At 42.4% G+C, this 13928-nt stretch overlaps 1 protein-coding gene across 1 annotated transcript in view; it reads left to right on the top strand.

Annotated features, from left to right (window-relative positions):
- The window catches only part of LOC101625387 (lipid phosphate phosphatase-related protein type 1), a 36686-nt gene extending 30752 nt beyond the window's left edge, over positions 1-5934 (top strand). Inside the window, exon 6 of the mRNA XM_012721275.1 lies at positions 4812-5934. Within this exon, the coding sequence (XP_012576729.1) occupies positions 4812-4844 (33 nt within the window). The 3' untranslated portion in view covers positions 4845-5934. The remainder of the gene's footprint in view (positions 1-4811) is intronic.
- The last annotated feature ends 7994 nt before the right edge of the window (positions 5935-13928 follow it).

Raw genomic sequence — 13928 nt, 5'->3', positions numbered from 1 at the left:
TTGCTTTCCGTGATTCCCCTCAGTGTAGCTAAAACAGCCACCTTTTCTACACTTCTGCCTCCCCAGGCCTGAGCAACCAAGTTCAGTGTCACGTGATTGCATCTCTGTTGAACAAGGTAACTTTGTATTAATAACGTGTATTAATGAAGAAATTCCATAAGAGCTAGGCATTTGTGTCAACTCACTCTGGGTGTGGTAGAAACTGTCCCTATGTCTTCATGTGGAGAGAAAATGGTTTTTGTCTTTAACACACAAAGAAAAATCCAATCTATGCACAGACCCAGATGCCAGGGACCTACTCCAGGAGATTCTGATTCAGAGGTCTGGGGTAAAAAGAAAAATTAAATATTCCCAAAGGAATTCTAAGCTTTCCCCCACCCTTATTGAAAAGTGATATTACAGAATTCATATGAGAAATTTTTAGGAAAAACTACGGGGAGAGTTAAAGATTTGCCCAGAGTCCCACATTAGTTATCTTAGGTTGTTCAATTACTCTTTGCCTCTTTTTGTGACATAGAATTGTTTTACTACCTAGCTAATTATTAAATTATATGTAAGAGATAAATATTTGGCTGACTTAAAAATTCAAAGAAGGAAAATATTTCTTGCATCACATATTTGCACCAATGGAACATGCATAACTATGAATTATGGTAGAAAACAGAAAGTTTTGCATTGAGGATACAAAAAAATGAGTTTGGAGATTGAGAAGATCAGGTAACCTTTGATCTCTTAGGTGAAAACTAACTAGCTTCTGTGAGTGAGAGTCTAGCCTATCTGGAAACCCCACACAGAACAAACCAGGCAAGCTGTAGTGGCCTCTGCCAGCCTAAGTCCACACCTATTTGGGAAATTCCCACTGTACCCACAGTGAAAAGCGAAGGCCTTGTGGGGAGGGACAGAACGTTATCTGCAGTATAAACCACATGGACACTGACCAGAAAATTCTGTATCGTTCCATCTGCTGCAGGAGAGGCACACAGTCCCTTCCAAAGTGTGTTACCACATTGCACCACAGTGGAAAGAACAGAAAAGCCGAATGGAGTGTTCTGATGAAGTCACATCTTGGGGAAAATAGCCAGCTTGGCAATGCCATAGGTGTTGCTCTTATTTTGAACCATGAGGATTTAGCCTTCATTTCTGTAATTTTCTCCCCAGCTGTTTTTTGTTTAGCCAATGCCTGTTTTCCTTCACATCCCATAGCCCACTGCCAAAAGCTATGCTATGAAGCTTTGCTAAAAAGATGAAAGGTGAGACTTGAATCAGTGGCCACAGAAATGGTGCCACCAGGGCCACTACCCACTTCAGCACTTTCTCCTTTCCCTCGGGGGTCTCTGTGTGCCCTCTGCATTTAGCCACCTCACTTGTTGGGTTGTATGGACAACTGTCATCCTAACCTACATGTGGGTGGGCATCTTCAGAGTCAATGCCCTGAATCTTCAGTACATGCTGGATGTGACATAGAATTGTTTTACTACCTAGCATGTAGCCTGCTTGGAAGCCATCTTTCTTTTGAGAACCTGTGGAGTCTGGGACTCTGCCTTCCCTCTCTGGGATATAGAGGGCATTGTTACTGTGGGAATGAGAGGGAGGCATTTTTAATCCAGTCATTTCTGAACCACCTCTTCACTAGTCATGTCCCCCAAATGGTTCATGGCCAATTCATATGTATGGACATCAAGGGAGACCTCAAGATGATCACTGGACATACGCTTCAGAGTTTTTACCTAAAGTAAATGCCAAGAGATTGCATTCACCTTGCTTCCTGTATTACTTCTTCCATAGCTCCCATTGAATGTGCAGCATCTCCGCTGGGTACAGAGCAGAGTTCACTGTGGATAGCAACAACAACAACAGAATCTTGAGCCATTCCATCCTGGGGAAGGGCATACTGCTGATGGGGATCTGTTGTCTAGACTGGTTTCAGCAGAATAGTGTGACTGTGTGGGTGGGTACCTGGGTTGCTGGATTTATTCCATCAGGGTTGTGGAAGTCAGATCCAGCTATTGCCTGGAAAATTTTCTTCAGAGTGTTCCTCTTTTTTTTTTTTTAATTGAGGTAACATTGATTTATTACACTATGTAATGGTTTAGGGGATAGGTTCACACCTCTTTGGATGTATGTTACCACACCATACTAACCATCAAAACACCCATAGTTTTCTTCGCTTCTGTGATCCCCAACTATTGACTCCCCTCTAGTAGCTCAGTTCTGCAGTCATCTTTTTAGAGTTTGTCTTGGTTAGTTTTATCTGTCCCTTTTTTGTTGTTTCTTTATATTCCATACATAAGTAAAATTATGTTAGCATAATCCCCAACAAGTGTTAGTGAAGTCGTGGAGTAAAAGAAACCCTCTTACATGGTTGGTGGGGATGTTGACTGGTCTAGTCCCTATGGAAAACTGTCTGGAGATTTCTCAAAATATTCAAAATGGAACTACTATATTAAAAATTCATCTTCGAGGCATCTACCCTAAGAACATAAAAACGCTAATTGAAAGGGAATCATGTACTCCTGCGTTCATTGCAGCACTAATTACACTAGCCAACCAATAAAAACAACCTAACTATCCAAACACAGGTGAACACAGTCTTCAAAGAAATAGAACAAAGATTACTGAAAGTCATATGGAACCACAAAATGTTAGGAAAGGCCGAAGCTCTTTCGACTAATAAGGGGAAAATGTAGGTATTACACTTCTGGACTTGAAACAACACTGTAAAGCTATAACAATTAAAATAACATGGTACTGGAACAACAACAAAAAAAAAATGCATGAGGCAGTGGAAAAAAATTGAGAGCCCAGAAATAAAACCACAGCTAACCCACAACAAAAGAACAAATATATGCACTGGAACAAGGAAGGCCCCTTTAATAAATGATGCTAGAAAAATTGAACAGCAACGTGCAAAAAATGAAACTATTCTTGAATGTATTTACACCATGTGTTAAAATCAACTCAACATGGATAAAAGGCTTGGGTATAAGACCTGAAACCATTAAATACATTGAAGAAAACAGGCAAAATACTCCATGGCATAAGCTTCAGAAACATCTTTATTAGACTCTTCTCTAGCAACAAGGAAAACAACAACAACAAAAAATATAAACAGTTGAGACTACCTCAAACTAAAACGTTTCTGCACTGTGGAAGAGAAAGTAACCAAAATAAAGAGATGGCCTACTGGATGGGAGAAAATATTTTCACACCATATGTCAGAGAAGGGACTGATATCTACAAAGACCTCATACAACTCCACAAAAAGAAGACAAATAGCCCACTCAAATAAATAGGCAGAAGAACTAAATGAACACTTCTCCAAAAAGTAAATGCAGATGGTCAACAGGCATATGAAAAAACTGTTCAGCATCACTTATCACCAGGGAAATCAAAGCCACCCACTCACACCTGTGAGAATGGCCCCAGGGAAGTTGAGAAACAAATGCTGGTGAGGAAGTGGAGCAAAAGCATCATCCCTGTTATACTTTTGAGAAGATAGACTGGTCTCATTCCTTTGAGAAGTAGTGTAGAGATTCTGCAGAAGACTTAAAGTGGAAATGCCGTGTGACCCAGCAATTCCAGTCGTAGTTTTCGACACAAAAAACACAAAAGCTCTAATTTGAAAGGAAAACTTCACACATGTGTTTATAGCAGCAACATTTACAATAATCAAGACATGAAAATAACCTAAACTCCCAGAGAAATGAATGGATCAAGAAGATGCATCTTATATGTGTGTATAATATATATAAAGTGGAATATTACTCAGACATCTAAATAGATAAACTTGTACCATTTATGGCAGCATGGATGACACTGGAAGGGATTGTGATAAATCAGAAGGATAAAAATAAATACCAGATGGTGTCACTTTAATATCCTAAGTGAAGTGAGCCAGAAGAAAGATAAGTACCAGGTGGTTTCACTTATAGGTTCTAGAGAAACCAAAAGATCAGAGAAAGACAAAATTTTAAAACCAACCATAGAACTGAGGTATCCAGGAAGGAAGGAGGAAAGAAAGGGAAAGGGGAGGGGAGAAAACAGGAGGGGGGTGAGGTTGGGGGAGGAGGAGAGCACAAGGGGCTACGGTGGAAGACTCTGGTGTTTTTGATGATAGGAAAATTATGGTGAGCATACCTGAGGGGAGAAATTCTGTATTGTAAAAAAAACACACAACAGTGTAAAATAACAATACATCATTAATTTTTAAAAGAAAGGAAACAAATACAGATGAGTGGATCAGGAAGATGTCAGATATATATACAACGGAATACTATTCAGCTATCAAAAAGATAGTTCTGCATTTGTGTGACAGGATGGAGCTGGAGGGCATTACAATAAATCAGATGAAGAAAGACCAATACCAGATAATGTCACTTGCATGTGAAATACAGAGAAACCAAAGGGTCACATAAAGCCAAATGAACAACAAACCCTAGAAATCTCAGAGGGGAAAGAGATACAGAGGGACAATGGATTCTTCGGTAACAACACCTGAAAGAGGGGGATCCTGTACCTCTAAAACACAACCAACCATGTAAACCAATGTCACCTCAATTTAAAAAAGATTTATCATTGCATAGGTGTAAGTAACAAAGACAAATATATACATAGAACAAATTTAGATGAAGCAATTATTTGGTCTAAAAAATCAGGGAAAGTTTAGTAGAAGGGGTAATAAATTGAGGGAACATGAAAGAGTATATTAGGGAGAAAAAGCCCATGCAAACTGGAGGAGATGAGAAAGCGAGGGGCTACTTGGGAAAGGTGGGCATGTCCATCTCTGAGACTCCCTCTGCTTGTCTTTTCAGAACCACTCTGCCTCCATGACTGAAGTCACCTGAGACGGCTGACAAGTCACAGCTGTTTTTTATGTTATCACCCTCCAATTCGATACTTCAAGACACAGTTGCTGGATGTCAAACTGTGAAGACAAGTATTATGTTTATCTAGTTAGAGGCTAATGTTTTGTACATTTTTTGTATGAAGAAGTGATGTAGCTTGCCCTGAATTTTTTTTGATCAGCTTTAATATATTTATGCCAGAATTTTAAACCAACAACACTTTCTTCTTGTTCAAGTGTGCATTGAAGAACCACATTTATTCAATGGTTGATGTTGTTTTGTGATATTTGTACACTAACCTTCTTTTCTCAGTTTTATAGACACAGAATTAAAATTAATATACCAACTCTCTTTAACCTTTTACTACCATGGTTGCTGTCTGCCCCAGAATTTTTGAATTTTAATGCAAGTTACCTTATGAGTCGCAGGGAGGACAATATTGGTTAATGGTAAATCTCAAAATCAATTGTGTAGAAAAAAATATTTTCAAAAAGAACTATATGTTCTGACCTGGTATTTTCAAAAAGAACTGTCTGTCCGGACCATGTTATTGCATCCAAGTAAAAGTGAAGTGACCTAGTTGCACAAACAATTGGCAGTGAATCCTGGATTTGAGGGGTAGCAAGGTTATGTGATTCTCTCTTAGAAACAGCTTTTCCATTCTAAGAAACTCAAGATCGTTCTGGAATCATGTCCTTGGGCAGGCAAATAACATTGCAGCTTCTTTCCTAAAGACCAGCCTGCACCAGCCTCCCCGTCAACTCAAGTTTTGTATAGCATATTGTATGGACTTTATATGAAAATGAATATTTTACAGTTTGCACAGTATTATTTTACAGAAAGGCTATCAGAGCATCTACAACCTAGAGCCCAGAGTAACAGCTTGACTTTGTGGCTTTTAACTGTTTTCAAATTTTAACTGCATCTCACTTTTCTAGCATGGTAATAGCTAATGTGTAACTCCTTTAAGAGAGGGACCCTTGTCTGTAACCTATCAGAATGTTTTCTTGACATTCCCATTTGGTTCTTCTTAGCTTTTTTTGTACATATTTTTTTTCTAAAGAGAAGAAAAAAGTTATCACAAAATGTATTCTGGCTCATGTCCTTTGTTTTAAGCATCAACCCCAGGCCAAGGTACTTGAAGAGTTACAATGATGGGCCCTCAACACATGTTTATGCTTTACAACTTCTTGCCTGGGAAGAGAAATATTAATAGAAATGTGACTTATCATGAGAATGTGTGTGTGTGTGTGTGTGCGCGCGCGCGCTCCTTCAGGAACACCACCTTAAAATCACCAAGCCCTGGCACAGCTCATTCTTGATACTTCACAAGCAGCCTTTGTCTTCAGCTTGCCTGCCTCATCAACAAAAGTCCTTTTTAGCAACAAAAGTTAGCTCTGCTGAACCATTCCCTAATCCTCTGTCTCATTCTGGCCTAGACTTGACCTTCATTCATTTACATATTCCCTCATGGTCTCTTCTGCGTGATTATCTCGCTACAGCTGGGGAAACAGTCAGGGAAGGAAAGACTGCAAACTCTACACATCCCAGAGGCTTGCTCACACCTACCATCTAGTTGTTGTCAAAATGGTGAGCCCAGGAAGCTGTGACAACCCCGGGTGGTGTTATCCTAGAGTCCATATCTGCCTGACTTTGAATTGCACTGCAGCAAGATGCCTTTAAACCATGTCCATATCTTTTAAAGGATTTTCAATGTCAACATACCTACTTAGATGGCTCAGGGGTGCAAAAAAAATACCATATCTTGTAAAGGATGCTTTCTCCTGATGAGAAGGATAATTTGTAAACTCTTAGCTCATCCATCTTACAGAAGCCATCTAAGTTTAATGTTGCCAACATTAGAGGGATTCCTTTTCTAGGTAAATGACCAGATTTTTAAAAATAAAAGTCATGAGAATTCAGTTTTATTGATTGTTCATCATTTAGACATTCTGATAAACGCTGGCAGGCTAGTAGATTCGTATGACCCACTTCTTGTCATAATAAGAAATTTAGGCCCTCCCTGGTGGTGCAGTGGGTTAAAGCACAGCACTAAGAAGCTAAAGCCACTTCCGCATGAGTTTGATTCCCACCTGGAGGTGACCACATGGCACAGCAGACCTCTCCTGACCCGCCCAATGCCCCCCTCAGCAGTGTACTTCGTCGATCTGCCTGTTCTGCTCTCCACTTTGTCTCTGGTGAAGCCTCTCGCCGCCCCTGAGCCTCTGGCCTGTACCCCAGTTCTGTATGCACAAATAAATAAATCTTAAAAAAAAAGAAATTTAAATGTCCAAACCAGATAGTATGTCCAAGGATAGAAATCAACTTGAAAAAGTTCTACTCTTCTTTACAGGTTCAGTCCAGGAGGACCTGGCAGAATGTACTAAGACTCTGGCCCATTTCCTTTCTGGCCTTAAGCTGAGGTATGGAGAGTTGGTGGTAGAGGGGGGAGTGTCAATATTGACACATAACTGAGTCCTGCCCCAGAGGACACCACACTCAGGCACTGGGAACTAAGGATCATCTTGGCTCACGTCCCTGGGATATGCCAGCCAGTATGTATCCTGCCATTATGCCTGGGCAACCTTACTGCTTCCCTTCTCTTCCTTCCAAGTCGCTTCACAGGCCTCACATTGATCTTCCAAGCCTGCTATTTGAGATTGTTTTCCTAGGCTTAGGGGTCCTTCTACATGCACCTTCTACTTAAGACAAAGCCCTCTGTCTAAATAAGACTGTAGCCACAGAGAATTAGCCTTGAGCTTCTCTTTTTCTCTTGAAGGAAAACCCAAAGGAGACTGAGAAGCTGGCCCAATTTGAGAGGGAATAAGGAGGAAACAAAAGTCTGCTAAAACATGTTGACAAAAGCAACCTCATGAGGTTATTGTAAGGTATCATTGAAAGGAGCCCACACAAGTGTCTTAGAGAAGAGAGGTTTATTGGGGCCAGTTGCCAGACAGGACTCCAAGGAAGGAGGGATCGCGCCAAGGGAGTGTCTGTCAGAGCTTGGAACATCCAAGGCGGAATGCACCGGAATGTACCCACCCAAGGCCCAGGCAAGGTCCAGGCAAGGTCCAAGGTACCTCCAATCTGCAGAACCAGGAATATGGCAGAGTCCTCTTGCTACGACATCTGCTTCCTCCTAGACACATCAGTAGATGCTGCAAGGTCAGGGGGCCCTTCTGTCCCCAGTGTGCTGCCCGTGCTGGCCTTACATCTATCTAAAGATAATCTATTTCTTTGATCCTGTGCCCAGGACAGAGCATGATGCAGCAAACACTTCAAACTTATCAGTTGAAAGGATTTCAGACTTCCTCCTAATTTGGCTGAAGGAGACTGCGACTCACTTGGAAATAAAGAGGAATTGAATGTGGCTTGGCAGTAGTTGACATAGGCATATATTTACACAAGGATGGTAAGGTGAGAACATTCTGCTGTTATGAATATGTGGGTACTTCTTTTGATCAGTTTAAAGATCACCTGACTAGACAGTGATAGACAAAAGTTGTAGGTAGTTCTATGCATTATGCAAAGAAGCATGATACCATACTCAGAAAAAGTGGGCATGGCTATCACTGGGATGGTTTTAAAGAGCAGAAGAGCCAGGAGTAGCATTTTTGTATCAAAAAAAAAATTTCCTTGATTTCCCTATTATGTGTAACTACCAGGATGTCTCAAGGGTGTTTAATATCTTGGAGGAAGACACAGCAAATGTCAGATTACTCCAGTTTGTTTTAAGTTTTGCATTAAGTTTGTGTTAAAGCTGTTACACTGTTCTGTGCTGCTGAGTTCAAGGTAAGTACTAGAACTCGTCTGTCATTTACCATCATCCCCTGTACCACTATGGGGATTTTGTAACAAACACTGAAACTCTTGTTTGCATCTTACTTCTTGATCCTCATGTCCCAGGATTGATATTTTCATTCATTCAATGCATATTTACTGAGCATCTATTATGTATCAGAAAATCTAAGAACTGAGAATATGCAATAAAAGAAACTGACCTACTTGCTACTCTCATGGAACTTAGTCAACTGAAAAAATCCAAAGTGATTAATATATGCTTAGCATTTCATCACCTCATGGAGTGGCAGTGTTGGAAGCAGCATGGGAGGAGGGAAAGGTTAAAGTCCATGTGGAGCAACGAAAGCCTAGAGGGGCTTCCTGGAAATAAGCAGCAGCTCCATCCAAAGGCCAGTCTGGAGTTTATTAACATTGAAAACAAAGGTGGAACAAGCCCATGCATGTCCCATATGTCCAAGCATGTGGGAAGCAGTTGATGTAAGCCAGGGTGGGGTGCTCAGGGGCTATTTCCTAGAGGCTCTGATGTTCCTTCTGTAGAAGCATATTATCTCCAGTTGCTGGCTGTTTTTAGCAGATACTGGTTTCCCATACCAGGAACTTTGCCATTGCTGTATGACCCTAAACCCAGCTGACAAGCAAGAACTCTGGGCACCAAGACAATATCCCTAAAAACAAGAGGGGCTGGGGGATCCCACAGAATTTTGAAGAGAGACCTGATTTAGACAGGACTCGATAGAGGATGATCGGGAAAGGCTCTTTCAAAAAGTGAAATATGAGTGGAGGGTGATGGGACTGGAAGCAGAAAAAAGCATAAGGCCAAGGAAATGAAAAGCTTTGAATCAGGACAATTCTAAAGTTGTGATAATGTCTGATACTGTTAGACCAAGTCCTATCTGCATTGAAGTGTATATGTCTAAGTGCAAAAGTTCTGAAGCAAAAAGAGATTTATATGTGAGAAACTGAAGGGAGGCAGAGTGACTAGAGCATGGTGAGAGATACTTAATGGTGCTGAAGTTTATGATGGGAACTCTGGAGACCTTGTTACCGATTTTGGAATTTATCCTAAAGTAATTGGAACCTGAAGGTAAATGAAGTTGATCAGGCTTCTGACAACCCTGGCTTCTGTGCCCATCACCTGCGGCCTTGATCTTGTTAATGTAGAAGACCAATGGGTGTGGGGCATGTGTGCATGATTATGGACACCTGAGCATGCATTTGTGCACATGTGCAAGGAGGGAGGGGATAAAAGAGTAGTGTCACCCTGGGGAAGGGAGCTCGTGTTGCTGTCTCTCTGCGGACTTGTTTTTCCTACTTACTATTTAAACCTACAAAAATGATGCCAAGATCTTCAAACGTCTCTTTTTCTAGAACCAATTGTGAATCTATGGGCCTGGGCTGGTTGCAAAACAGCCCAGTTAGTGGACAGGAAGCCCTCAATAAGCTAGAAGAATGGCATAATCAGATTAGTATCAGCAAGAGTCTTTCTGGGCTACTGCCGTGTGTAAAATGAGCTGAAAGGAATCAAGAGTAGGAGTGGAATCCTCAAGAGGTTACAGTCTTGGATAAAACAAGATGACTTGAAGTAGGGCAGTAGCAGTCATGATAGAAAGTGAGTTAAGAAGAAATGAAAAACAGTGGGACGATAGACTCAACAGGTGTGAAGCTAGGGTGGATGTGGTGGGTTGGTCATTTCCAGTAGCTTTTTCTTCCGAGACACTTCAACTCTCCTGCTTTCAAATCTAACTCTCATGGGATCTTGATGATAGATGAAAAGATAGGGGAAAAAATTAAAATACTTCCCAGCCTAACAAACCCTGTGGAGCCCAGGTAACTCCACACATACCTCTACCATAAATGGCACCTCTAGGGAAGGTGGTGGGATCCCCAGAGGTGTGAGTTTGAACTTTTGGTGCCCTCTGAGTTCACATCTGTGTCCTCCAAGTGAAATCAGGTAAACCTGTTTGGAAAATGCAGAATAAGGTCGTTATGAAGCTCTCCTTCTCAGGGTCTTTTTGAAGAAAAAGTGTGCCTATTTTGAGTGTTCCTCTATTTATCTCAAAAGCTTTGAATCAGGACAATTCTAAAGTTGTGATAATGTCTGATACTGTTAGACCAAGTCCTATCTGCATTGAAGTGTATATGTCTAAGTGAGAAAAAACTGAGATGGGTGTACAGAGCTACCTGTGGAAATAGGACACCCCTCCCCCCTCACAGTAGAGTTCAGAGGAATCTGGGCCCCAGGCTGAGTGGGACTCTGTTGGCAAAGATCAGGTGGGTCTGGAGCCATCATCCATTGGAAAACACATTGAGGGGTCTCCCTAGTGGCCTAGGGGTTAAGTCTCAGGGCTACTGCTGACACTGGCTGTCAGGCCTAGCCTCACAGCCAGGGATGGATCCAGGCTGCAGAGGTAGCGCTGATTCCAGCCACTAGACCACCAGGGGCTGGTGGCTTCACGAAGCCACAGCAGATTTGCTGAAGCTCAGACAAGCAGGAGAAGAGGCAAATTGGTTTAGAGAAAGAAAAAGCTTATTGAGAAGAAAAGGAACAGAAATAAGCAGGACTGCCAGGCTGGTGGAACCAGGCCAGGGAGGGGCAAGGGAGCTGAAGTGGTCATGACTGTCTCAGGGATTATAGACCTTCTTTCCCTCATTATTCTAAAGCTCCGCCAGCCTCTTTGTGGTTGGTTAGTTCTCAGTGGTCACACTCACTGTCCCACTGTCTCTGTGCCCAGAACTAAATCTCTGTCCCAGCCCTTAGAGTTCTTTGGAAGGGGGAAGTTCCCGTTGCCATAGCCCTGGGGTGTTTGATTAGTCCCTTTTGAAACTTGTTGCCCTTATCTCTGGGAAAGCCCAAAACTCTTCTGAGGCTTTTTCTGATCCTAAGAGCTAACCCTTGCCCTATGCCTCACCACTACAGCAACCCACCGCAATGCCCTGAATTACCTCCCCCACCAGGGAGCTGCTCACGTGGTGCAGCAGACCTCTCCTATCTGGCCCGCTGCTCCCCTCGGCAGTGCATTTCAGTTAGCCTGCCTGCTCTGCTCCCCACTCTGCCGCCGGTGAGTCTTCTCCCCTCTCCCCTACCTTTGGCCTACACTCCAGTTCTTCTGTGCAAAACACATCCATTTGGTAGTGTATAGTGGGGAAAAAAGTGATTCATTATTAGCAAGGACTAATTGAGTTGCCAGTCAGCACATTTTGTCCCACCTGCTCTTCCTATTTCTCCAAATTAGTTTCACAACAAATGCAAGTAAGGGTCAGGGAAGAGGTCCTCTTCCTCCCCCAGAGGGCTCACCCTGTATCTTTAGAACTCAGGGTTCAGGTGGGCTCACCTGGGGATTGACCTCCTCTCAAGCTTCTGAGTTGTGCTGAGGTGGCTTGGCAGGAAGGGCACAGCCCGAGTATTGTGACGTGGCCTTCTTTCCAGTGGCCAGGATCTGGTTCCGGTTGCTTTGGAACCCCAGCAAGGTGAACTGGAATTCTGAGTAGCCACCCTGTGTACCCCCAGGCAGGAGCAACACTCTTGACTTGGGAATAGGCCCCAGCGCAGCAGGATACCAGCCGAAACAGATTGGCACTGTAACAGGGTGGTCCCTAGGAAAAGGGGAAGTTCCAGGTTCCCTGTCCCACCCAGAAGGAGGGTGGAGCTGAGCAGAGAAAAAGCTGAGGAGAGAGGAAAGAGAAGAGAAGAGAAAGAAAGAGAAAGATGGAGAACAAGAAGGAGACCTGAAGAAGCCACAAGGAGCAGCAAGCCTGTGATGAAGAAACGTGCTTGTTTCCTTCCACTGGGCTGGTTAAGGCAGATGTTGGTGAGATCCCTGTAGGGAGGTGACTATGGCACTGTTTATATTGATTTTGATTTTGCTCTTTGCCTTCCAGATTTGTCTGGCCATTTCTGACCCTTTTCTATGGGTCCTGGCCAGAGGGTGCTTTAGTCTAGTGGTGGGCTTTCAGGCTTTGCTTTGGGCCAATCCCTTTTGGGTTGACTTTTGCCCACGAGGGGATGGGTAACTTCAGGTGTTTGATTTAGAAGTTATATTCTTTGTGTTCCGTATTGTATATTCACTGTATTAAAGTCCCTTTTCATTAAAGTTTTATATGTTTTGTCTTGACGCAGTGGATGGTAGAACCCACTTAGAGTAGGCAGGTTTGGGCCTTCAGGGGTGCCTCTCTCCCCCTGTCCCGTAACAGATAACCCACAGACAGGCAACCCAATTCACATTGGGGTGCCTTGTAACAGCACCTCCCAGGGCTCTGATTGACCGGAGTCTCTTGCATCACCTGGAGCTGTTCCCTGGGACACAGTTTTTCACCTTTTTATATTTTAAGACAAGAAAAACTCGCCCCACCCCCAAAATGCCTGTTTTGTCCAATCTCCATTCTCATGAACTCTGTGACTGATGAGAAGAAAATGCCGCCCTGATCAAAATGTAACAGGGAGACAGGAGAGCGGCGAGCCTTAGTGATAAACAAGACTGAGAGGCTGCCAGTCCCCGCATTATAAGTTGTTTTCAATGGCATAAAAGTCTCTGAGTAGACTGTCTATCCTAGAAAGGCAAAATGTGGAATGAAGGCAACCAGGACTGCTATTCACATATAAATAAGGACTCTTATTCACATAAATAAGAACATGAGATGTGAGAAATGGTCTATGTGATGTGTATGTTTAAACTACACTTCTGCCAACAGCCAAAAAGTACAAGGAATAGGAGCACAGAATAAAAATGTACAGGTAGGTCAATTGAGAAACAGTCTTTTCTATATCTTACAGAAAACATTTTGAATGCATCAGAAAAGGACCTCCTCCTGATGTCTTCTTGCATTTGTTATGAAAATAATTAGAATAGGAAAACCAGGTGGAACAAATTGTGCTGATTGGCAACTCAATTAGCCCTTGCTAATGACGATCACCTTTTCTCACCACCCCAAATGGATGTTTTTCAGCGGATGCTTGGCCCATTCCTATATGGGGATAAATCTGGGTTTTTTTTAAACCAACTTTATTGTAATGATTTCACAGTATATGCACATATCAAATTATCACACTGTACAACAGAAATTTGCAAAATGTTATTTGATAACAGATCCACATAGAGATCAAGGAAATTAAAAATAATGATCATCCAAAAAGAGATGAGCTCAAAAGCACATTGGAGAGAGGTGAAGCACAACTAGTGAGTTGACTAATTAAACTGTGAAGTTCCCCAAGACTATTGGGGAGGTAGGAATACCAAGAAATGAAAGTATAGGATAATTTTAGTATTCATGGAGGACACAACCGGA

Source organism: Condylura cristata, unplaced genomic scaffold (genome assembly GCF_000260355.1).
Source record: "Condylura cristata isolate star-nosed mole 26May11 unplaced genomic scaffold, ConCri1.0 scaffold00006, whole genome shotgun sequence".
Taxonomy (NCBI): domain Eukaryota; kingdom Metazoa; phylum Chordata; class Mammalia; order Eulipotyphla; family Talpidae; genus Condylura; species Condylura cristata.
Note: the sequence above shows the minus strand (reverse complement) of the source record. Positions and strands in the feature narration are given on the sequence as shown.